This window comes from Rhinolophus sinicus, linkage group LG02 (genome assembly GCF_036562045.2).
Source record: "Rhinolophus sinicus isolate RSC01 linkage group LG02, ASM3656204v1, whole genome shotgun sequence".
NCBI classification, from domain to species: Eukaryota; Metazoa; Chordata; class Mammalia; order Chiroptera; family Rhinolophidae; genus Rhinolophus; species Rhinolophus sinicus.
Genome location: NC_133752.1, coordinates 54,601,065 through 54,627,310, shown reverse-complemented (window position 1 = coordinate 54,627,310; position 26,246 = coordinate 54,601,065). Strand labels below are relative to the sequence as shown.

The window sequence follows — 26,246 nt, the reverse complement described above, 5'->3', positions numbered from 1 at the left end:
AGAAAATGACCTCTCTCCTCTTCCCCTTGAACTCTGCAATAACTAACACACGTCTTCTTGCAATGGAAACAGTGAGAAAAGTACTGAACTTACACAATAAAACCTCAAAACCCCACAAATAATGAAACACACCTTAATGTAGCTCTTGCTATATGTAAGGAGACTTCTGTGTGTTAGTTTCTGTAATCCTCATTCCAACTCTGTGTGCTTAGCCTTCTTGTACCCAGATGCAAATGAAAGAAATGGGTTTTCATAGAGGATGCATATTTTGCCCCAGATTACCCAGTACTGGAAGTGAGATTCATATCTATGTTGGTCATAGGGGCCTAATATAAAAACAGCGCCCAGTTTTTACACACCATACTTCTTTTACCTCTGTTTTTGGGCTTTCCATCCAGGTTATGAATCTTAAAATTAAAACACTGTATCTCCTATTTAGAAAATAACAAAAGAAAGTAGTTATATGATTTTTAATAGTAGGATGTTATATATGTATTCCAATTTAAAACAAAACTATAGAATTTTCCCTGTTGGTCATTTTAAGTGGGACAAACACACATTTCCATTTCTAAGGCATTGTCTCATCATAATACACAGCAAACAATATTACTCATATTTTATAGATTAGAGACTCATCTGGGGCCCTACAGACAGAAAGGGCCAAAGTTGGGATTAGAGCACAGGATTCCTGACTCCTAACCCAGTGTTCTTTCTTCCACTATAATACACATCATTTTCTGACCCAAAAAGAAAATTTCAGCAGCATAAATAAACCCAATTGTTTGGGGTTAGGTGAGAAGCAGGTGGGAAGAATGGGGATATCACATCTGTACCCTCATGTAATTGTGCAATTCGTGGGAATATTTCTCTGTTTTGTTTAAAGTCCCACAGTTAGTCCTAGGTTCCCAAAAATGCTTATTCATTTCAGAGGACCTGAGAATGAGATATAGTTCCTGGGAGGAGCTCTTATTTATTCTACTTTATTTTGTTGTCCCCACTTTATATAGTTTAAAACCAAGAAGGCCTACCAGGTTGTGAGTAATGATAACCCCCAGTGAATAAAAAGCAACATTCAAAAGCTTTGTTTGCAAGATTATTAATATATTCCTTTGTCTACTTATCTTTTTATCTTTCTACATTTTGCTTATTGTTTTAATACAGTTTTTGCACCCACAGAGAACATATTTTTCCTGAGATCATCGACTGCACAGAGCACACAAATTTCACGCTATGATGTCGCATTAACTGTGAGGTATTGAATTACCTGTACCTCCCCATACTCTAACCTTGTCATCCAGGAATGAAAGTAACAGGAAAGGGGGGAAAAAACCACTCAAGAATTTAGACATTCAATTGCAGGTAAAATTAAACTGGTGGACGTCTATAGGAAGAGTTCAGTTTGAATCAAAACTCCACATAAATGGAATTGCACATAAATGGAAGTCATTGTACGCTCAGTTTTACACGGCAAGGCCATCCCCCAGCCTCGGTGGCAGGACAGGCCAACTGTTTTTCTCATGTGTAAACTGTGAGTTTTGTTGAAACTGTGAGCTCATATAATAAATAGCGTCAGAGTTCTTAAAATCTCTGAAAGAGAAGGGTCAGAACCAGAAGTATTGGGTGTCAGGTTTCTTGGGCAATTGAAGGATTAGGTGGACAAGTAAAGAAGTGTCAATCTGGGGACAAAGTTCCAGGGGATTCTCTACAGCAGCAGGATGGAGAGTGTGGGCTCTGAAGTCAGAGTTTTGAACAGCTTTGTCGTTTTCCTGACTTTACAACCTTGAGCAAGTCACTGGACCCCTCTGAGCCTTGGTGACCACATTCATATGAAAAGGAGCTTATAATATTTTACGACGTCTTTGTGGCTTTTAAGAAAATGCAGTAAAGTTATTGGAGCACAGAAGGCGCTCAACAACTGGTAGCAATGATGATGAGGATTTGTCCACTCACAGTAAATATGGAGCATTTCTATGTGCCTATGCCGTTCTGGGCATGGGGATACTGCAGTAAGACAGACCCGAATCCCTGCCCTCCTGGGGCTGACATTCTAGTGGGGAGATGGACAATAAACAAGATACATAAGTAAAAAATATAGTCACGTAGATGATAAGCACTAAACAAAAAAAACAAAAAATGAAGACAAAAAGGAAGATAAGTAGTATTAGGAGAGCTTGAAATTTTAGAGGGGTGGTCAAGAAAGGCCTCCTCCAGAAGCTGGATTTGTGTAAAGACCTGGAGGAGGTGAGGGAGAAAGGCAACTGATTACCTGAGGGAACGGCAGGTACAAGGGTTGACGCAGGAGTGTGTGTGGCATACTCACATATAGGGAGGACTTGGGTTTCTTCTCTGAGCGTGATGAGGGCGAGCACACAGAGGGGGTGGCCTGATCTCATTGAAGTTGTCATGGGGTCACTAGGTTGCTGCCAGTGACATGCTTATTATAATCAGGGTCATGCTGCAGCTGATGACATAAGATGGAGAACAGGAAGGCAGAGTCAAGGCATTTGAGTTTGGAAGGCACAGATCCTGGAGAAGCAGAACATAGGACCAATCCCCACATGGCAGCTTCACTCTTCCTCCTTTAGATTGGGCTGGGTGGAGTAAGAGAGAAGGAAGGAAGTTGGCCTGACTTCCTACCCCACCACGTGCCACACCCAGCGGCTGATACGGGCACACACACATACATATCCCTTTGTGCGTATACTTATTTTGAATGTATTTCTCTCATAGCATGTATTGACCAGCACTGTATTTATTTCTTTAAAGTCAGCTTCCCCAGACTTGTTCAACAAATGTTTATCAGTCACCTATTATGTGCAGGCATTATGCTAGGTGCTAAATTTACAGCAATGTAAAAGACTACAAATGATTCAAAAACCAACGCCTCACATGGTCATCAAAGCAAAATCAGTTTACTCCTATAGGTGTGGGTACATTTAGGATTTGAGAAGGGAAGAAGCATGCTAATGCCAGCGAGTTTGTTGGCTTAGGGATTTCCCACCCATTTCTACCTGGGGTATTATCTGAAGTCATTTAACCTGTTGACAATCACATTCTTGGAATAAGTAAATCTGTGCAGGTGAAATTGGACAAACAATGCAGTGACCTCTTTAGCTCCTCAAGTATTGGTCCAAAGGTTTAAAATAATAAGCCTCATTTTTCACTGAGTCTTGTTGACAGACAGTATCAGCAGGTCTTGGGGTTAGAAGAAGTATAATCCTCTTTGATGAATAGTTTAAGAAAACTATTGTTAAACCTTTTGTAAATATTTTTTAAGTCATAATAATGATTTTAGATAAACTGTGTGAATAATTGACATCAACTAAAGATTTATGTATTTACTTAACCTCAGTACATTGAAATTGATTATGGTGTTACCAGTACATCAGCAAAAGCACCTCAATATCTCAGTTTATCATTTATGATACTAAATGGAGATAACAACATAGATTAAGGTAATTCACAGCCTTGTTTGAGCCAATAGCTTCAACTTTCTTGGCAACCAAATTTATTACCTGAGTGGCCAACAAAGAAATACCTACTGGCACTGATGCTATCGGATAAAAAGGCAGTGGCAGGGTCAGCAGTAGCAAGGGAGGAGGAAGGGAACGTGGGGTCCTAAGTATCCACAGACTCATACAGCAGCCTATAATCGAGTTAGCTGAAATGAGTTAGTCCAGGGATCTACACTTTGGCACCAACTGGCTCAATTCAAGGTCTCCTGGGACTCTCACATTTGGAGTGGAGCCGCTGGATGAATACTAGCACGGAGCAAACCTCCTAGGGCTCTTGTGATTCCCTAGATATTGTCTGACCTCCCAGAGGATGGATGCATTTAAGCACTTGAGGAACAGAAAGAATCCAGCCTCGTTTCTATCAATGTAGGCTCTCTGACCTGCCGCAGTGAATGTGCATTTGTTAAATACAAAGATATGAAATACAGGAAATATACACTAGAATGTAAACTCTTAGAAAGGAGAGAGTACAGTTTGTTTCCTTCATTGACATTCCCCCAGGCCTAGAACAGTGCCTGACACATGGTAGATGCTCAAATATGTTTGTGGATGAATGAAAAAATGAGTGTGTTTGCCAAGTTTCCTATCTCAAGGAGTTTAAAATCTAGAAGGGGTATAGGGCATGATCAGAAATACTCACGAAAGGTACTAGACTTTTTGGGGTGGTCACTTTGTAAGATATATAAATGTCTAATCACTATGTTGTACACCTGAAATTAATATCATATTGTATGTCAACTGTAATTGAAAAATTAAAAAATGGAAAAAAAATTTAATAAAGAAAAAGAAATACCCACGACACATGTAGGGATTGTGACTTGTCTCAAGACAGGTAGAAAACATCTAGAGAAGAAAGAGAGAGATTCTGTCTGGATTGATAAGGAGAAGTTTCATGATACAGGAGGGGTATTTGGAGGAAAACAGGAGTAAGAGGAAATAAGAAACTGAAAATATAGGATAGGGGCTTATGCAAAAGATCAGTGTTAGTAAAAAGATTTAAAAGTCATCTCTGGTAATAATTAAAACCTCAAGACAGCATGAATCACTAGGAGAGAGTATGGAAACATTTGAGAATCAAAATATATAATAGGTACCCAAAGTTTGATAAACACTGCTTCAAAAAGTCATGCCAGACCCCAATTTTATAAGCAATTATATTAATTAATCTTTTTGAAAGTAAGTAAGTTCTGTGCCAAGTGAAGAGATTATGAGAAACTCTGTAAATACAAAGGGTTATACAAATAGTTTATGAGAACAGTGAACAACAATGAAATCCTTTATGACATTCTTCCTCATAATGTTTCTTTTCACATTAAATCAGTCATGAGAAAGACATAATATAAGCTAGGCAAATGAGCTTTCTTACCTTCCTTTTTTTATATAAAAAAATCGATCATTTCCTAGGTCTCGTTTCATTCTCATTTTATGCAAAATGTTGGCAAGTAATACAGAGGGGATTCAGTTCCACACAGCGCAGTTGAGCAGGATCATATCTGTGGTGTTCATCACTGTACCCCCAGGTTTTAGCTCCATAACTGGCACACAGTAGATACTCCCTAATTACGTGTTGAATGAGTGAGCCAATATTTTCTGAGGAGGTCCTTTGTGCAAAGCTCTGGGGAGGCATGCTGGGGTAAGTAACGATGGAGGCATGGTTCCTATCTTCAAAGAGTTTACAGCCCAAGCTGGGAATAGGGTGGGACTGTGGGCAGGGAATAGGCATAAATAGCTTTCCCAAAAGACAGGGTGTGATAACCACAAGCAGTAGGTTAAAGTAGTATAAAGATAATAAACTATTTAGATGTCATTCATTCATAGTTTATGTATTATTTTATTCGATTCTCTGAAAATGGGGGAAAGAGGGGTTACTTCCTAAAAGACAGATTGTATGGATGAGGAGGTAGGGTAGCTATTAATGAGAGGCCTGGAAAGTCTTACAGGAGACAGGATTTGAACTTGGCCTCAAAGGATGGGTACTAATTAGAGCTAACCTTTACTGAATACATACTTTGTGCCAGGCACTGGTTAAGCACTTTACTTGCATGAACTCAGTCCTCTCAATCTCTGTGGTAAGTGCTATCATCTTACAGAAGAGGAAACTGAGGCACAGTAAAGTTAACCTGCTCAAAGTAACCGAGCGAGCAAGTGACAGAGCCATATAGTCTGCTTCTAGAGTGCCATCTTAACCATCTTAACCATCATGATATACTGCAGTTTTTATAGGTGGCTCAAGGGTGTTGCTGGTGGTGGAGAGCAACCCAGGTAGAAGAAAAACCGGAGCAGGCTTGAGGTTAGAGTGTACCCAGTATGTTTGGGAAAAAGTGAATTTACAGAAGGTTGGCAGGGAAGTTTAGTAGGATAAAAGAGGTACAAAGGCAGAAGGAAATGACCATCAGTAGCAGATGACTAAATATACCATGTTGCATTCATACCAAGATGGTATACATACCAGAAATTTTATAAATGGAAATATCTTCATCATACATGACTTATAAAAACAGTAGCTATCACTTTTGAAACCTTACTGTAAGTCAGGAATTGTTTACCCATTCATATGACTAGTCTCATTACTCTTCACTGCAGCTCTATGAGGTGGGAGCGATTTTTATCCCCATTTTAGGAGTCTGCAGCTTACAGAAAATAAGTGACTTCCTCTTACTTAGTTTATCTGTTTGACTCCTCAGACTTTTAACCATCTCACTTTAATGTCTCTCTGTTAAGTGCCAAAAGATGGTTGAGGACATATGTATAGGGTGATATCTTTTCCGTTTTATATATTCATATATATTCATAAGCAAAACTGTAAACAGTGGTTACCTTTAGAGAGTAACATGGAGGGAACAGGAGTAAGACTCACTTTCCCCTTACACACTTTCTGTATTACTTTTATCCTTTATAATGAATTACTGACTGTATAGTGATTTCTTAAATTAATAAACATCAATAAATTAATTATTGACTTTAGCACATCTTATTTTAATAATTAAAAATAAAATAAAAGCTAACAAGGGTCAAACTTACAAATTCATTATAGGAATTTGGTCCCTTTTAAATATATTAAGATTATTGAAGGTTTCTGAACATGTGGGCAGTTCTGAAGAGTAATTATTGAAAAGAGAGAAAATATGGGTTAGTTTTTATTTACCTGCTTTTTTCTTTTCCTTTTTATTCCTTTTCATCATTATTGACATCCCACAAGCATCCATTGGTATATGACACTGGATTGAGTATTATTTTGCTCTATCGGTTTCAAATGAGCCACTTCTAGCACCCACCTCAGTTACTTGTTATGTTCGGTGTTTGCTCCCCTGTCTCCGCCCGAAACACCAGAAGAGCAAGGGTATCTGTCTGTTTTGTCTACTCTTACAGCCTTAGCACCTGAAACAATTTCTGCTATAAAGCAAATGTTACATGATTTTGTTGAATGATATAATTTTTAATAGACTTTAGTTTTACAGCAATTTTAAGTTCACAGCAAAATTGAGCAGAAAATAGAGTTCCTATATACAATACTCCTGCTCCCCACTCCCATGTATGGCCTCCTCCCCCATTATCAACACCCCCCACCAGAGGGGTACATTTGTTGCGATTGGAGCCTACACTCACATCATTATCACAAGTCCAGAGTTTACATTAGTGTTCACTCTTGGTAGTGTACTTTCCACAGTATAATGTCATGTATCTACCCTTGTAGTGTCATACAAGTTAGTTTCACTACACTAAACATCCTGTTTTCTGCCTACTCATCACTCCCTTCCCCCGACCCCAACTATTGACCTTTTTGCTCTTTCCATAGTTCTGTCTTTTCCTGAATGTCATAGAGTTGGAATTATATAGTACGTAGCGTATTCAGATTGGCTTCTTTCACTTAGTAATATGCATTTAAAGTTCCTCCTTGTCTTTTCGTGCCCTGATAGTTCATTTCTTTTTAGTGATGAATAATATTCCATTGTCTGGACGTACCACAGCTCATTTGTCCAATAAATTATAATTTTAGACCAAAAAAATGAGTAAGAAGAGCTTAACTTCTAAAGGAATGAAACCGTTGCTTTGAGTGGACTTTGGGAGTTGATGATGTAAAGGGGTAGGGGTCGTCTCCCCGTCAGCTAATGTTTCTGAGCGTCCTCTGTGGGAAGGCAGGGTTCTGAGTGTGGAGGGTGTGGAAACATGAGCAGGCCCACAGCTTCCCCTCAGGTTGGCTGAGTGGGGCCTGGTCGCTGCCCGTGTTGGGCTCTGCAGGGTACAGGCAGTGCCCACAGCAGTTCACTCATGGCTCTCTTGTCTCTCCGAGCAGATTGAAGAAGGGGGCAAAGCAGACTTGGTGAGTTCCAAACTCCTGGCCGGGGACGAGGTGGTGCACATCAATGAGGTGGCCCTGAGCAGTTCCAGAAGGGAGGCCGTTTCCCTGGTGAAAGGATCCTACAAGACCCTCCGGCTGGTGGTCCGCAGGTAGGCTGGGATGGCAGCCAATGTACCTCCTACAGCTCCCAGCACCCTGCCCCGCGTCTGGTAGCTGGCTCTGTTAACCTCACCAGGGGGATCATTAGGCCTTTCCCCCACCCCAGTTCTTTTCCTTTTTTCTTGCCCATCATGTGGCATTTTAGGAGGAAGTTGGGTGAAGACATTTCAGACATTGCTGCTCTTTTTAAAATGTCTGGCTTTCCCAGCTGGTATTGTCTTGGTGGAGTTTCGCCTCACTGTACTTCCTAAATTTCTGAGCTTGCTGAAAAGTGACCCTGATCCCAGGTGTGGTCAGAGCTCTATGAAGTGTTGTCTCATTGTGGGACTAGAGAAAGATGTTGGCTTGGAGCTCTAAGTGACATTCCAGTAGTCTCACCTACACCACAGCGGTCATCAAAACAAGCACATTTTTTCCTTTTGTTTGTTTTTCTGGTTGTGATAGCGGTGGTTCCTTTGTTGGAAAAGTTTGGGGCTGTGATTGGTTTTTAATGCCTCTAAGTAAGAAGTTCCCTACTCCCAGAAAACCAACTCTTAGAGGAAATTAGTTATAGGAAGGGGAAGGGAGGGTTTTTTGTTTCTGTTTTTGTTTTTTTGCTTTTCTTTTTTAATCACTATTACAAACCAACACTGCTTGAGGTGTTTTACATATATTTGCTCATTTACCCTGCACAAGAACCCAGAGAGACAGCTATCACTACCCCTATTTTATAGGCAAGAGGTAGGCTGCTGAAGGTAGCAGAGCTGATAAGTGCAAGAATCAGAAGAGTCTAGATGCCCCTGATTCCGTTTCACCACACCATTTGTGTGTCATTACCTTGACCTTCTGAGCCCTAAGCCTACAGATTTTGCTTTTTTTGACATTTCTTCATTAATCAGGTTTTGGCTGCCTCACATGGCAACTAGATGTTATAATATTTGACAATGTTCAAATTGGTCAGAACTTTAGAAGTCATTAGTCAAGCCATCCCATTTTCAAGATGTGAAAAGTAAGCTGGTCTTCTGATCACACCACTATGGGATGCTGTGCTCCTGCATTCATTCATTCTGCGTGTCCAGAAGAGTTTTGAAGGTTTTGAACTCACTTTGGCATTGGAACCCAAAGCCAAACTTTAGAACATTGGCATTTATCTGATGAGGACTGACAGAGGAATCCACGCTCCCGACGTGTTTTGATGGGACTCTGTTGATATATTAAACTCTGAAGAGGACTTCCCTGTGTCCTGCTATAAAAAGTAGACATGCTGGCTTCTGGTTATGCTTTCTAATTGATGGTGACACGAGATTTGCATTACTTCTCTCAGTAAAACAGAAGACAGTCCTGGGGTTGAAATCTGGCTTTGTCATTCACAAATTGTGTCACCCTGGGCCTCCCTAAATCTCAATTTCCTCATTTATACAATGGAAATAATAATAATTCCTGCCTCAAACGGACATTATCAGGATTTAATGAATAAAATGTAAGTACATAGTAGATGTTCAATATTTGACCATTATTATTTATTCTGGATTGGGTTAGACAGGCAGGTGGTAAAATGGAGGAGTATTGCGCAATATGCTGGCTTTGTGATTATCAAGAAGCCCCCCTTTTTAATCCCTTGGTGAATTTACCACCATTAAGGGGCTGATCCCCAGTCTAACAGATATAGAACTGGTCATGACGGTCAGTGCCCAGGAACTCATGGAATTTAGGAATGTTAATTCATATTTTCCAATCTCACAGGAAATTGAAGGATATACACCAGAATGTAAATGCATTAACTCATTTTAAAAAAAGACAACTCTAAGTGGGACAAGTATCAGTATACTTTATCTACACAGGAAAGCTGACTAGGAAGTCTGACCATAATTGCGTGGTGATCTCAGACTCAGAGTGAAGAGAGTGGGTCTGAGGCGCCAGAGTGTGCTGGCATCTGCTCTGGTGGCCAGATGGCTCATCTTCTCATTAGGGACACGTCTGCCAAGTGGCTCAGAGCTCACATTGGTGAGTCAGGGCCCTTTCCCCTCTGGACTGCAGGGAATCACACTGCCAAGCATTCCTCTGAAATCTCATTTCTTCTCTGCCTGTCTATACCAAATCCCTTTTCTGATTGACACACTCTTTCCTTAGATATGCTAATATGATCAATAAGGTTACTGAAGAGTCTTTGCACTCTCTGCTTCTACTGTGGGAAACATTTTGTCTCTAAGATGCCTTTTGAATATGTCTTATCTCATCTATTATGTGTTGATTTTTATAGTTGAATGCTCAGAGTTTGAGGAAAGGAGGCTATCTTTGACTTCTCACAGATACTTAGAAATGGGGATTATGAACATGCCTTGGTAGACATGGATGGACATTCTTCCCTGACCTTTCAGAGAACTGGTTAGAAGCCCCTTTGCTCTGGGTTAATCTGGTTTTGTATTTAGTAGAGCTGTCACTTTCCTGAGAAGCTTTACCTTTATACCTTGGCAGATGTCATGTCCTGAGAGTTTCATTTCCCTCTATTTATTCACGACCAGGTGACTTGTTATATTTCATTTATTAGTTCTCCTTCTTTTCCTAAATGATCTCTATACTTTTGCTTTTTTTTTTAAGATTGAAGTCATTTCCTGGCAACATAACTGGAAGGTCTGTTTCCCAGAGAGATCTTTTATTTTATAGTGAAAATTTAAATATTAACAGCTCCATTTTTACCTGCTTCTTTTTCTCTCAAAGTTAATTTTGGACCTGCTTCCACATTTTTAAAAATGCCAAGAATGCAGAGCAGAGTGGTGGTGTTGATATAAGTTTTGAGGGTGTTTTACCCAGTGACCAAAAACAATCAAAAGTAGAAACACCTCTTAAAGGCTACAATGAAAAAGAAATGCAAAGTCTCAAGTGAGTTGTGGGTCAAAGACCTTAGAAAGTCTGCTGACCCATAAAGAACGCAGAGTTTAGTCCTTTGGGAGGAAGGAGTGAAGGGGGTGGTATGGATGCTGCAAAACAAAGAATGTGTCTGCTGCTGTATACACAAAGAGGGAAGGTCTGCAGCTAGTTGTGGATAAATGGAGAATAAATGATAAAATAAGAAGTAGGCCAAAGAAAAGATCTTCCTAAACGAAAACAAACATCTCTCAGCTGAAGGAAAATTGAAGAAGGAAAACCTTCATGGAATGCAAGGACAGTACAAAGGATGTAAATTAGGAAAACAGACATGCGCACAAATAAGAATCAATAATCCAAACCAAACTCCAAAATCAACAGACTTTATTTGGCAGATATGTGTAAAATACATGTCTTAGAACCATGTAACAGAAGCCCTACAATTTAGGACATACAAAAGAAGATTGGCAAAAGGGGCAGAGACATGGAATGTGCTGGTCCCACACCCGATTGTGACAATTAAAAATCAGGAGGGATATCTCAGCTGTGGAGGTCCCCCACCACCCAAAGAGTGAGGGGTCCCGGCTCCCCAGCCTAGGGTTTCATGCCAGGGAGAGAAGTCACCATAACTTCTGGCTGTGAAAACCAGTAAAGATTGTGGGTAAGTGAGATGGAGGGGGGCTACAATCCCAGGTGCTTCTCTTAAAGGCCCCATGCAGGGACTTACTTGCTGACAGACTCACTTTCTCTGAGCTCTAGCATTGGAGCAGCAGCTCAAAAGGTGCCAGGGACATACGGGAAGGAATTGAGTTGTCTGGCATCAGGGTGAGGGCTGGAGGAGCAGTTTTTTCCCAGATGGAGGAGCTGGCAGAAGTCACTGTATTTTTGTGAAGCTTTCCCCTTTCTCAGTGTACAGATGCAAGCTGCCATCATATCTGAGTCTCTATCAACCTAGCTGTCGTGTTTCCCCAAAAATAAGACCTAGTCGACAATCAGCTCTCATGCAAAAAATTAATATAAGACCGGGTCTTATATTATATTATGTTAGATAAGACCCGGTCTTATATTATAGTAAAATAAGACAGTGTCTTATATTAATTTTTGCTCCAAAAGACGCAGTAGAGCTGATTATCTGGCTAGGTCTTATTTTCAGGGACACACGGTAACACTGTTCATCCTATCTTGGTGATTCCCTGAGACCCCCACCCCACCCAACTTTCAGGCCCACCCGAGCTCTTCCAGTGGCTTTCTGTAAAAATGGCCTGTCTTGGCTCATGCTGCAGACTCTCCTAAAACCTCTCAAAGTTTCACAAAACCCAAACGAGCAACATATGACTTTGGCATGTCCCATACCTCTGGCTGAGCAGTCCTAACCCCAGCACTAGTGACAGCTGGCCTCAGTTCATGGCACTTCCAAGCACAGTATGAGTGGAAGCCATCTACGGATTGCTTTGTGGCTCATGCCAGGTGGCCCTGGCACAGACTACAGATGAACTTGGCTTGCAGTAGGTACCCTCCTACCCCCACTGGCTAACTTCAGACAGAGCCAGAGCATTATCCAGCCTCCACCAAGGATGACACACTCACAGGGCAGACTGAGTAGGCACCAGAGCCCTGCTAAAGCAAATCCTGTTCCATAGGGTCAGCCCCTGCACCACAAGTTGTCCACTGTAGTCACAACCAGTCCTCACAAACAACAAGCCTGAGCATCAATCCTTCCTATTAACATGCAAACAGCAATCAAGGCTCAACTACAACAGGAGGGCACACACAACACACACAAGGGACACACCTGGAGTATGTGGCTCTGGTGACCTGTGAGACTGTCACTGAGACCCACAGGACACCTACTACATAAGGCCACTCTACTAAACTGGGAGACATAGCAGCCCTACCTAATACATAGAAACAAACACAGGGAGGCAGCCAAAATAAGGAGACAAACAAGTTCCAAATAAAAGAACAGAACAAGGTCCAGAAAAACAACTAAAAAAAATGAATACAAGCAATCTACGAGAGGCACAGTTCAAAACACTGGTTATGAGGATGCTCAATGATCTCAGGGAGAACTTCAACAAAGAAATAGGAAACATAAAAATGGAGATATAAGACATAAGAAAAAACAGTCTGAAGTAAAGAATACAATAACTGAAATGAAGAACACATTAGAGGGAATCAACAGTAAGTAAGATGAAGTTGAGGATCAAATCAGTGATTTAGAAGAAAAGGTAGCAGTAAACACCCAATCAGAACAGCAAAAAGAAAAACGAAACCAAAAAAATGAGAATAGTTTACGCATTAACTATCAAGTATAACAACATCAACTATAACAACATTCACAATTATAGGGATACCAGAAGGAGAAGAGAGAGAGCAAGGAATTGAAAACCTATTTGAAGAAATGATGATGGAAAACTTCCCTAACCTAGATAAGGAAATAAGCTTACAAGCCCAGGAAGCACAGAGAGTCACTAGCAAGATGAACCCAAAGAGGCCCAACCAAGACACATCATAATTAAAATGCCAAAGGTTAAAGACAGAGTGAATCTTAAAAGCAGCAAGAGAAAAACAGTTACCCACAAGGGAGCTCCCCTAGTGTTACCAAGCTAAGGTCCAGGTGCCTGACGCTTGAAAAAGTTAAAAATCAAGAGACTAAGCTGGTGGAAAGAAAAGCAGGTTTATTCAGAATGCCAGCATTCTGAAAGGGTGGTGAACTCTTGTCCAAAGGCCACCTCCCAGTTCCTAGAATGGTCAGAAGGTTTTAAGGGTACAAAAGAAGAAGCAGAACAAAGGAAAGGGGGAGTTGGTCAGGCAGGTCCGAGGACTGACATCACTTCCTGGGGTCTGCTCTGTTTTCAGATAATGTTATCTCCAGACTGGGGCTTTATGCGTCACCAGTGAAAACTGCAAGGGAGTTGCAAAATGGATTCTGGTGTCCGAGCCCCTGAGGATTAAGGAATTGCTCTTTCCAGGTTAGGATTCTGCTGATTAAATGGATTAATGAGGTATGTGTAGACTTAGGAAAGGGAACAAAACAAGAGTTCTTAAATTAATCAGTGAGGGGAAAAACAAACAGAACATTTGAATATCAGGGTAGATCAAACTGCAAACTAGCTAAGTCTAACTACGTTATAGATTCCCCCAGTGTCACTCTTACACTAAGACTATCAGCTGATTTCTCAACAGAAATTTTGCAGGCCAGAAGAGATTAGCAGGAAATAGCCAAAGTGATGAGAAGCGAGAACCTACAACCAATATTATTCTAACTAACAAAGCTATAATTGAGAATCGAAGGACAGATAAAGAGTTTCCCAGACAAGAAAAAGCTAAGGAGTTCATCAACACCAAAAGAGTATTACAAGGACTGTTAATGGGACTTAATTAAGATTTAAAAAAGATAAAAAATATAAATAATAAAATGGCAATAACAACATATCTATCAACAATGATTTTAAATGTAAATAGATTAAATGCTCCTATCAAAAACATAGGATGGCTGAATGGATAAGAAAACAAGACCCTTACATATGCTGCCTACAAGAGACTCATTCAGATCGAAAGACACACACAGACTGAAAGTAAAGGGATGGAAAAAGATATTTCATAAAAATGGACACAAAAAATAAATAAATAAAAAGCTGGGGTAGAAATACTTATACCAGACAAACTAGACTTTAAAACAAAGGCTACACACCAAGAGACAAAGAGACAAAGAAGCACCTAGTAATCCCATGTCTTTGTATTTATCTCAAGAAACCCAAAATGCTCCTTCGAGGGATGTGTGCATCCATATATTCATTGAAGCGTTATTTACAATAATCAAGATATGAAGGCAACTTGGGTGTCCCTGAATAGATGAATGGATAAAGAAGCGGTGGTACATATATACAATGGAGTATTACTGAGCCATAAAATAGAATGAAATCTTACCATCTGCAACAACATGGATGCACCTAGAAGGCATTGTGCTGAGTGTAGTAAGTCAGACAGAGAAAGACAAAAGTTGTATGATTTCATTTATAAGTGGAATCTAAAGAACAAAATAAATAAACAAAATAGAAACAAACTCATAGATACAGAGAACATTTTGATGGTTGCCAGATGGAGGGGGGGTGTTGGCAGGATAAAAAGGTGAAAGTATTAAGAAATGCAAAGTGGTAGTTACAAAATAATCATGGAGATATAAAGTGAAGCATGGGGAATATAGTCAGTCATATGATAATAACTACGTATAGTGCCAGGTGGGTACTAGACTAGTCAGGGGGATCACTTCTTAAATTATATAAATGTCTGACCACTGTGCTATACACCTGAAATTAATATAAAATAATATTGAATGTCAACTGTAACCTAAAATTTTAAAGGTGGGGTGGAGGGGAATAAGAAGTTCAAATTTCCAAGTATAAAACAAATGAGTCATGGGGATGTAATGTACAGCATGGGGAATATAGTCCATAATATTGTGATAGCAGCGTACAATGGCAAATGATTGCTGGACTTAACATGGTGATCAGTTCTTTAGGTATATAAATGTTGAATAAGTATGGTGTACACCTAAAACTAATATAATATTGTATGTTCACTATATTTTAATAAAAAATCTTAAAAAAAACAAAACCAAACCAGGTAATACTTAAAATGGAAACTAACAAAGGAAAGGGTCTTCAGGTTTAATTTGACATCCCTGAGGGTTGATGCAAGGTGCATTTAGTACAGGGCATACTCACTGCTGTTCACTGATAACCCAAAACCTAAATATAAAAAATAGGAGGCTATAATTCCCCTTCAGAACAGACTGTTGGGGTTTTAATTGCTGGATATTCATCTAAACTCATAGTTTTACTCAGAGTTGGGATTCAGATTCCTATCTTGAGTTGGATAATCAGAATGACATTGTAACCAGTGGATCTGTAATCCCAATTCTGAAGTGCACACCACCACCACCCCCTTGCCCAACACCTCCATTTTTCTTGGCAAAGCCAAATTTCTGCATCAAGGTGCTACTTTTGCCAAATACTGTCCGACTCCTAAGTTTGGTATCAATGGTTGGGTTGTGTGGCAAAGAAATGTTTTGGGGTATATTTCCTGGTCATTGTTCTGTATGTGTTTTGCAAGGCTCATATAAGCCATGTGAAATTCAGATTCATTTTTCATAGGAGACAGGGTGCATGAGATGGTGATGCAGGTCTAACACTGCCTGGATTTGAAGTTTGATGGCATTAGGCAGTAGCTCTGTGACCCTGGGTGAGTCATTTAATACCTCTGTTACTTGTCTCACAGGATTGTTGGGGTTGAATGAGAAATATGTACGTACAGTATATAGCATGGTGATTAAAGCATGATCTCGACTGAAAATAAAATGCATATTGGTTAGGTAAATTACTTGTTTTTAGAAGTCTACTTTAATCTCTAAACATAGCATATGATTGGGGGTCCCAGTTAATAAGACACCTGGTGGGGAAATGGTCTTTCTGGGAGTAGGAGGCAGTATGCCTGGCTCAGGACCATAAGCAGAGAGGGTGGGGAAAAGTGAGCCCCTTTTCAAAATGGAATCTTACTCCTAAATCCTCCAGTCATCTCTGCAAATTTGATATAACCTTTCTCCCTCCCATTCATTTATTCTATTGATGTGTTGGAAAGGAATGTTTATTTTTTTATTTGACTGAATATAGGGGTGTGTGTGTGTGTGTGTGTGTGTGTGTGTGTGTGTGTGTAGGAGGAGGAGGAGGAGGAGATCACATTTTACTGAGAAAAAAACAGATTAAGAAATGGGGCTGAATTAGTAAAAAACAATAATCATCTACCTAAAATATTTGTGCTCCCAGGCTATGTGACTTGCCCTGTGTAGTGGGCCAGCGTGAGAATCGAGGTCTTGTCACCTTCAGCCCATGGCTCTCCCTGGAGATACAAATAACAGAACTGTATCCAAAGATGTGTACTAGTGACCTTCCCAAGGCCACACGTTAGTACCAAAATGAGAGTCTTGGTCTCTGAGAACATAGGTCTTGGGGCCTCTTGGCACCTCAAGCAGTGAACTAACGCTTTCGGAAAATCCACTGCCTCCTCCATTTAGAAATATTGGTGATACTTTAAAAAAGAGACAAAAAGCAAAAACAAAACAAAACAAAAAAATCCCACTAAATTGACTTTTAAGTTATCTAGGAAAAACTGTCAAATGAAGAAGTGATTCCCACTGACCTTGAACTTCCTGTGGGAGTTCAGAGGCAATGCACTCAATGCTCTGTGCACCCAGCTGACTTGAGGCTCTCTACCAGCCTCTGGAAATAAAACCGTGTTGCTTTGCAGCTGCTTCCTCCCTCCCAACAAAAAATAGTGATGAAATTAAGTTCACCACAATCTTCGAGCTCATACTCCCCCGAAAAAACCATCCTACATTTCTGAGAGTTAGCAGAATAGTTCCTTTTGTAAATGGGTGAGATGACATTATTGGAATGGAATGGAATGGGTGGCTCACACACACTTGCTACCTCTGTGTCAGATTTCTGTGATTTTTTTTATGTCTAGATTGAGACTGTAACTCACCCAGGATTTGCAAGTCAGTGATCTTGAAAGAAGTATCTGGTAATGAATGGAATGCTTTTTAAGGCCCTCTTAAAGGGTACAAAATTAACTCTATTAACTCTATTGACTATTTAAAAAAGGATTTTGCAAATCACTTCCTTGTCCAACTCATGGTTGCAGTTTATAATAGAAAAGAATTTCTTGGAATATTCTTGGATATCACTATCCCCTCCCCACATTCTTCCCACTAATTTGCCACCTCTCCTCCTCTACCCACACCTGCCTGACTCTATTCCCTTAAAAGGCATCAATAGTCTTAAAGGAACTTACTCTGATTAACCACATGATGGCTCTTTTCAACTATTTTAAAGCAGTTTAAAGAAAATTCATTAAGAGTGATTCATTAAAAAGTAAATTGAACTGAACTCCCTAGTTTTAAAGCAACAGAGTTTAAAGAGAGAGTTAAACTTTTTAGAACATAAAGAGCATCTGTTTTTTTCCTTATAAGTTGACAATCTCTAAACCAGATTGTGCCGGCACCAAGTTGACGGTTATGGATATGAAATGTCAAACAGCACGTGGAGAAGTTCGTATCATTTGGATTCCGATCTCAGCTCTATTGCCTTCTGACAATGGTGTCCTGGGCACAATTAATCTCCCTGAGACGAAGTTTCTTCTTAAAATGGAGAACAGTAATAATATCTTCCCTACTGAGTTGCTTGAAGGATAAAATAAGGTAGTGTATATGAAAACGCTTCCTTGTACTAAAATAGTAAATCATTACTCCATGAGGAGCATTTCTTGTATAGTCTCAGCTCATTAAAATTTACTGGACCGCATTCTCTTTTGATTGTTCTATGTAGAGCACTGATTTGACTTGTTTGTGCAAATGAGAACATACAGGTTTTAAAGTTTCTGATTATAACCTGTTTGCTAAAAGGAAATGTCGTTTTAAAGGACAGTACCAGGTAGGCCCAAGTTCAGAATCGGGATTTTAAAAAAAAAGTCCGTGCGCTCTGGAGAACTTAAGTGAATAAATCGAAGCCCACTGGTGGGAGGCTGAGCTACAGAAAAGGACCCTTAGACTGCAGAAGGAGGTTCTCGAGGCAAGTGTCTTTCATCTTCTGGGGCACCTTCGTTCCATTGAATTCAATGGCTAGGTTATACAGGCACACGCGGCACAGGCTGAGCAGTTTGAAAGTGTAATGTTCTTTAGACAACACAATATGCGGCCTTTGGGGAAAGCATGATGTCAAAGATAACTCGCAAGTGGGCAGGCGGTAGGCGCTGAGAACAAATAGAAAAGGAGCAATCGTCTTTTTATAGGCAATTGCCCCGGTACTCCCCGATGTTACATAGCTCATGTGGCCTCCTCTACCTGACCTGGACACAGAAAGCAAACGAGAAAGAATTTTCTTCCATGTAGGTGTCAAGACTTGCCTGCCAAGATGTATAAAAGGGCCTGATGCTGTGCTCGATGGCTAAGCCCTCTGTGTGTTACAGCAGTGCCCTCTGAGGAGAGTACTGGCTGTAGTAGCAGCGAGTATGGTGGCAGTAAAACGCTTGTGACTTCTGTGGGAGCTTTCCGTGTCTTGTATGATAGCTGCCACCTCCATACGCCGCCCTAACCCTTGTGACGACCCTGTCATCCCATGTCCATGGACCCCCACCATTACTTCATGTGTCCTTTCGTTCTTCTGATTTTTGCAGCCCTTAATTTGAGCAAAGGACTGGCAAATACCTGGGACATGAATACAGATCCCAAACTTCAGTCCAGTTTGCATCACATCTGAGGACCCAGGATTAGACTTCCCAAGAGGGAAAATCAGTACAACTGAGAACTGTGGTAACTTACCTTTTATACATTTTTTTCCACTTGAGCAAGTGGTTGAAAGGAGGGGAAGGAGGCAGCTGCAGTGGACTTTGACCTGCAGAAACTTTTCCAAGAGGCCTGGCATCATGGGAATTTGCTTAGTATGCTTTGAGGAGGTATTTCAATCCTGCTGGGACCATACTCAGAGCAGTTTTTGGCTTCCCTGGAGTCCTAGGTTTGAATGTCACTGTCTAGAAGTATAGTATTTGATTTCCTAACCAGTTGTTCCTTCCCATGGAAAATTCATGTAACACATTATTAGGTTTCCTGAGAGGTATGCAATAAGACTCCCTTACTGTAATGAGAAAAGGGACATTTTTTTTCCTGTAGCACATAATGATAACCACTATTTTTATTCACTGGGTTACGTATGCTCACTGGCTATGCACAGAGCACTACCACATACAAAGGAATGCTGTATTGTTTCCCAGTGAAGGAGGTTTGATGATAAAAGACCTGGTTTCATTCCTGGGATAACATGGTTTTATCTCAGACAAATATATTCCAAGCAGGAGTCACTACTCCATGCCCAACCATGAAAGAATGGCACTCAAATATCTGTCTGACCCTTTAGGCTACGAAAACTGAGATCACACAGAAGTCATGGTGGAATCTTTTCCCCCAATTCCAGATGTGGGCGCATCAGCTAGGACAAATAAGTTTGGATGATTCTGATTCAAAATATGAACCAAACATTTGTAATTCTGCATCCCTGAATCAAAATGGCTTAAAGTGTCTCCTTCTCAAACTCTACTACACATTGGAATTACATAGGAAGTTTATCAAACAAACAAACTGATCCTTGGGTTCCAACCCCCAAATATTCTAATTTATTGGTGTAGGATGTAGTCTGGAATTGGACTTTTTTTTTTTTAATTTTTATTGGGGAACAGTGTGTTTTTCTAGTACCCATCAGCTCCAAGTTATATTGTTGTTTTCAATTTAGTTGTGGAGGGTGCAGCTCACTGGCCCATGTGGGAATTGAACCGGCGACCTTGGTTTTATGAGCACTGTGCTCAAACCACTGAGTGAACTGGCCACCCCGCACTGGACATTTTTAAAGCTAGCTGGGTGATTCTAACATGCAGTGAAGTTTGAGAACCACTGATTTAGCTGTAAGTTGAAGTGATAAAGAGAAACAGAGAGTAGGTAGAAACTAAGAGGTAGAAAGGAAACACGCAGAGTGCAAGGGGATTTAAAGATAGTAGCAAGAGAATCAAGAAGGCAAGCTGAGAGAGGCAGGAAGTGGAACAAAGCCTTGTTAATAGTGGGGAATAAGTGCAAAAACAAAGACCCCTGCTGCTGATTTTCTGGACTCTGGGATCCAGAGAGGGAGCAGGGAAGGACCGCACCACCAGTGGCCTCTGCCCTTGGCATTTCTATGAACTCCGTTTCTTGTTATTGCTATATGGAGGTGTAACTTTTTTTTTTTTAAAGCTCATTAAGTGATATTCCTACCAGTAAATGGGAGTGGGCAGGGGAGGGGTCATCGGTGGGCAGCACTCATGGCCGTCCCTCAGAACAGCTGTGACTGGAGCTGTTATTGCATGCCATCGCTCCAAGAGTTCATTTTTACCAGCAGATTTTGGGGCCCTCTAACCATTTGAGCAGGTAAAACCACAACCATCATACTGCAGTTGCCATGTTCACTCTACATGTCGTTTCTGGATGGTGTCCCCATGAAACAAACCATGAAAGAAAAATGGCTCGATGCCATTGAACTTATTCAGTCTAATGGGACATACTATAGTAAGAAAATGTCAAGAGGTACTAGAGTGGAATAACCATGACAGCGTCTATCTATCCTTATGGAATATTCATTCCTTTACTTTGTCAGTCCCCAATTTTACAAAATCACACTTTGTATAGCCTTAGCACAAGTGCCCCATTTCTTGGGAGTGAAGGGTAGAGAAATGGTTTCCAGAATCATTAATAGAAAATCAGAGCTTGGAAGGTCCTGGCAGTTTTGTCCTGTTCTGGATACTTCTACTGTTTTACTTGCCTTCTGGATTATACATATTTTATGTCTTATTTAATTATGACTGCTCTAAGATCACAGGTATCCTAACACGGTCCTGGGGGAGAGGCTTTCCAAACCAGAAGCATTAAGAGCTCTATATACGAGGTGATTAGCCTTCAGAAGGCAGAGAAACTCCTGGGTCCTTCTGACTTCAAATGACCTCTCAGGTTCATTTTTCTCTGACCATTGCTAATTAAAGTGTCGTCCTCCAAAATGTATTTGTTACCACCTGCCTCCTCCTGATTCTATTGCCTTTGGTGCCATAGAGCATGTGGCAGTTTTGAAGAGCCTAGTTAGTCCTTGGTAAAATTACACCTCTAAGGCCAGCCTCTTTGTGCCTTTGCCTCTGTCAACTGCCTCTCTGGTTAGAGGCCCACGTCGCTCTCTCTCCACTAGCGGCTGGATTGCTTAGTACAGTTTGTCGTTGCATTTGAAAAATGCGATTTTTCCACTATCCCTTTATTCTGCTGTCAAACCCCTGTCTGATGCTGTTTTGGCTTAGTAGGTGGGCCGTGTAAAATTATCCTCCAGGGACAGTTGCTTGGTTAGTGTGTTTATTGTTTATGTAGGAAGGTTGCTATGTTGTTTTCATGAAGACTGTGATTCTAAAGAAAATGTTGAAAGGATTCTTTGGAATGTTTCTTTACAGGTGTTGCTTAGGAATCAGCCATTGTCATCTATTGATTGTAAATAAGCAGGGCCTGCAAGCCCTGGTCTCAGACTTGTCACAGGAGTGAGACATTTTCATAACCTTTTGTCCTTCACCCTCATAACTTAAAGGTGCAGACAATGAAAGAGAATCCAGTTTTTCACTAGTGGCTGCATGTGACTTAAGTTTTTTTTTAAAAAATAAATTTTTTAAATCAATTATACCTTTTTGACTTGCTACCTCACTTCCTTCGGGTATTTGCTCAAATCTCAGCCCTCCCTGTACAGACAGTTAAAAATTGCAGGCTCTTTTTATTATTATATTCCCAACACTCCCTGTTTTTCATTTTTCACCTGTGAGACACGCACTCACAAAGTTATTCATTCTGTTTCCTCTCATTAGAATATAAACTCCTTGATTTTATTCAGTGTGGTGTCCCCAGTGCCTGGAATGGAATGAGCACCTAATACATGCTCAATGAATATTTGTGAAATGAAAACAAAAATATACCCAATAGCCACTGGGGCGTGGTGGTTAGGAGCACAGGCTCTGAGCCAGGTTGCCGGATTTGAATCCCGGCTTTACCATCTACAAGTCGATGCCTTAATTAACTTCTACCACAGTTCCATCATCTGGCAAATGGGTATAATAACTCTCTCCCTCACTAGTGTAGTAAGCTGTTGTATACATGTTGTCTGTTATGAGTTATGTCATTACACAGACTTTATGCTTCTTCCTGCATTAAGAGTTCGTTGGAACGGGCAGGCTGGGCTCATCCTCACTCCCCTCTCTGTTCCCTTATGGTCAAGAGTCTCATCACTAAACTGACCACCCTTTTCATCTGTATCCCCACTGGGAATGAGATCGACACAATTCCCTAGCACCTTCCTGCCCTGGGCTTCCCCCTGGTAAGGCAGTGCTCTCCAGCCCTTGCTTGGGTGCTGGGAGCCTGATGTTCGGGGTGCTTCCTGTGACAGGGCCCACCCTTCTCTGTGCCCCCAGCTGCTGCAAGCCTCACTGGAGTAACGTTGTCACATGGAGGTTTGGGTTTGTTTCCAATACCGCCCCCTTCCCTCCAGCGACAGTGCTGTACAGGGGTTAGGAGCGCTGGCTTTGACTCTGACAGAACCTGGTTTGCAGGCCTACCCCTTCCTGTGAGGTCATTTTTCTTTTTTTTCTCTGGGAAGTGAAGACAGTCATCCCTACTTTGTATGAAGGTTGTGACGGTAAAGACCACCGTGTGTAAAGACAACAAACCTCAGCCCTGGGTTTGGTGCACTTTCATTCAATCAGTGAATAGTTATTGAGCAGCTATGGGACCAGGCCTCAGCAATTACTTGTTAAGGCATTTCCATCCTTTTAGTAAGAGAAGGGGGTTCTTCTCTATTTTTAGCCTGTTTTGACTGCAACAAAGCCTAAAAGATGTGGGTGAGAGCAAGATTCAAGGGGGGTGGTGGTGAAGGCAGATGTTTCCAGCCAATGAAAGTCAAACCCAAACTGGACAGAAATCAAATTTGTCAGGAAAAAAAGAGAAAGAAAGAAAGAAAGAGAGAGAGAAAGCGAGAAAGAGAGGAAGGAAGGAAAGGAGGAAGGAAGGAAAGAAGGAAGGAAGAAGTGGGAAAAGGTGTCTTGCTCATGGCTGTAGATGGGGGTGGGGCCATCAGAAGTCTCTGGCACAGCCTCCCTTCCGATCCCCAGAGGGGTCATTCTGGAGAAACTGCTGCCTTCTTTGTGAAAGTTGAAGGACTTAGCCTTAGGTCACAGGCTAGAAACACAGAATTAGGAAGAGGAGCCAGGTTTCCTAAATGCCAAGTTGGTTGTCAGGGCATCCGCAACAGCTCCAAGGCCAGTGCTTGTCTTTGCTTTAATCTTACAGTTGTCCCTCCTCATTGGGAACTGATAATTCAGCGTGTGTGTGTTTTATTTAATTTCTCACTTCTCAGTCTTCAGCATCTTTCATGATTTCCTAGCTCCTTTCTATAACAGGTTTTCCTCCAAGTGTGAACTTTAAACAACTTGAATTAAAGTTGCTGCCTGTTTTACATGCAAATCCTGGTCCTCTTTCCTAAATCAGACTCTCTAGGGGGAAGCCTGCTTTTCAATATACTTGCCAAGTGATTCTAAGGTGCCCACAGAGGCAGGCGGCCTGCAGCACTAGATGTGGTCCCTTCCTCTGGCTGGAAGGTCATCCCTATGGCTCTTTCCTTGTCTCGTTGGCCCACATAAGATCCAAAAGAATGGGATCCTGTCAGTTTGAGCAACTCCATCATTGTTCCTTGAAGTGAAAGACTAGCTTCCCGCTTCTTCTTGGCCATGATGTGTAAGTAAAATTCAAAATTCAGATTTTCAATTTTAAATAGAGATCGGAAAGGGTCCTTGTCCTCTCTGAACTCCCTCACAAACATGTTTGAACACAACCCAAATGCACAGAAATGTTCAAAAATAGCAATAGTGTGTGGCCTGCCTGCTTTCCAAGGGCATAGCAGCCTGCAGCAGTTTCTAAAAATAGACCTTTCTAGTACAGGTCACTAAGCAGGAATGGCCTCCGCTGTGTCACTCTGTTTACACAGTTTTCCATCTGACACCTTCATAGCAACAATGCTGACTTGATGAAGCATGAGGACCTACATGGTCTGTGGGAATTCCTGGGAAAGTGCAACCTGGCCTGCCGCCGCCCGCCCCCCGGGGAAGGTGAACATTCAGCAGCATCCCAACCGACCCAGACCCGTGGTGTTTGGATTAAGGGCCCTTTCACCCTTTGCTTCGGGATTCGTTGTCCCCTTTCCATCACTGTCTCAAAGTCAGGGGCAGAGGTCAAAAACTCCAAGTCACTCTAGGAGATACCAATGAACAGAAAAATAAGCTCGTGTTCAGGAATTTAAGACCCAAAGTGTTGGTTTGGTTTAATCGGTCTTGCATTTTGCCTCTTTGCAAAATTGTGAGTTTACAAGGCATCCTGTAGTTGCAAATTTAATTTTGAGAACTTCCAATAAAATGTCCAGAGAAGGTTAATTTACCTTTGATATTTTGGGAACAGCCCTGTAAGAGTGAGAGTTCTTTTCTTCTCGTGTAATCAGCTATGGACACACCTGTCCTGGCCCCTCCATGCAGACAACCTGAGTGGTATTTGAATTAAGATTTCTTGGGATTAACATTCTAAAATTAAGGAAATGGAATAAAAGAATGGGGGTACTTGGCTTTAAATATACATGAGGTGATTGAACTGGATCACCAGGCATTCGCATTCCTAGTAGATTCATAGTAGGTTCTGAAGAAGTAGATTCTTTTGGATCAAATGTAGAATATTATCTCTAGGAATCAAATTTGAGTCACAAGTTAGCCTGCCACATTTAAATAAATGATTCCAGTAAGCCCTCACCCGTAAGTTTGGGGCATTCTAAGCATTTCTTCCTCTCATTTGATTCTCACAACAAGTTCATGAAATAGGGATGTTTAGCACTTCATTTTACAGAAGAGGAGACAGATTTTCAATAGGTCAGACTGGATAAGGAGACACCTCTATGAAGTGTGGATTTGAATTCCAGTCTAGCTGACACAGAAGCCCAAGCTTTTAAGCCAGTAGACAAGCTGGCATTCTATGATTGCTCAAACCCCTGAACAAGCACGGTTCTTCTGCCTTTGGGAAACCACAGTTTGGGTTCTGCCGATGCTTTTGTTTGTTTTGGTTTCAAGACAGTACACACTGGTGCCTTTTGTTTCCCCAGCAGCGTTGATTCAGATTCCCTTAGATAAATTAACCTTCCCATGTTGTCTAACTCATTTGAAGGGAGTACATCCACAAGCCAATAAAAATAGAAATGGGAGAAACAACGCAGGGAGAAGGGAGAAGTGACAGGGTTTTATGGTTATTAAGATGTGAGTATAGGTTCATCATTTTCTACTTTCCCCCTAAACAAAACAAAACAAAACAAAAAAGCCCCACAGCTTGATTCTAATCACAGGTTGTTCTATAATTTTTAAATGGTTGAAATACCTGATTACTATGGAAATGTTGGAGCATTCATTGTTTTGTAAGAGAACATTTGAGATTTTATCACTTCTCTTCCACACAGTAGATGCTTGAAAATGATGTTGAGTTTAAGTGTTAGACTTGAGTACTTACCCACAGCCCTGGAAGAGTCTGTCCCTTGCAGGATGGATTTGGCTGAGGTCTAATCCAACTTCTGAAGGAGACGAAAGGTATCTTCGTGCTCTGTTCTTGCCAGCATCCTAACGAAGCCCCCTGGCTTCTTCCCATTTCAGTACCCACTGCTCTCTGCACACCCTGCCTGCTCTCTCTCAAATCTTTCCCCTTGTAGGAAATTGTTGTTCTGTCTCTTTCCTGGTTCCTCATTCAAACTTGC

General features: G+C 41.1%; 1 protein-coding gene across 2 annotated transcripts in view; it reads left to right on the top strand.

Moving 5' to 3' along the window:
* The window catches only part of SHROOM3 (shroom family member 3), a 286,596-nt gene that overhangs the window by 87,188 nt on the left and 173,162 nt on the right, over window positions 1-26,246 (top strand). For both annotated transcript variants that reach the window (XM_074324430.1, XM_019720366.2), the window contains exon 2: window positions 7,810-7,964. In XM_074324430.1, the coding sequence (XP_074180531.1) occupies window positions 7,810-7,964 (155 nt within the window). The remainder of the gene's footprint in view (window positions 1-7,809; window positions 7,965-26,246) is intronic.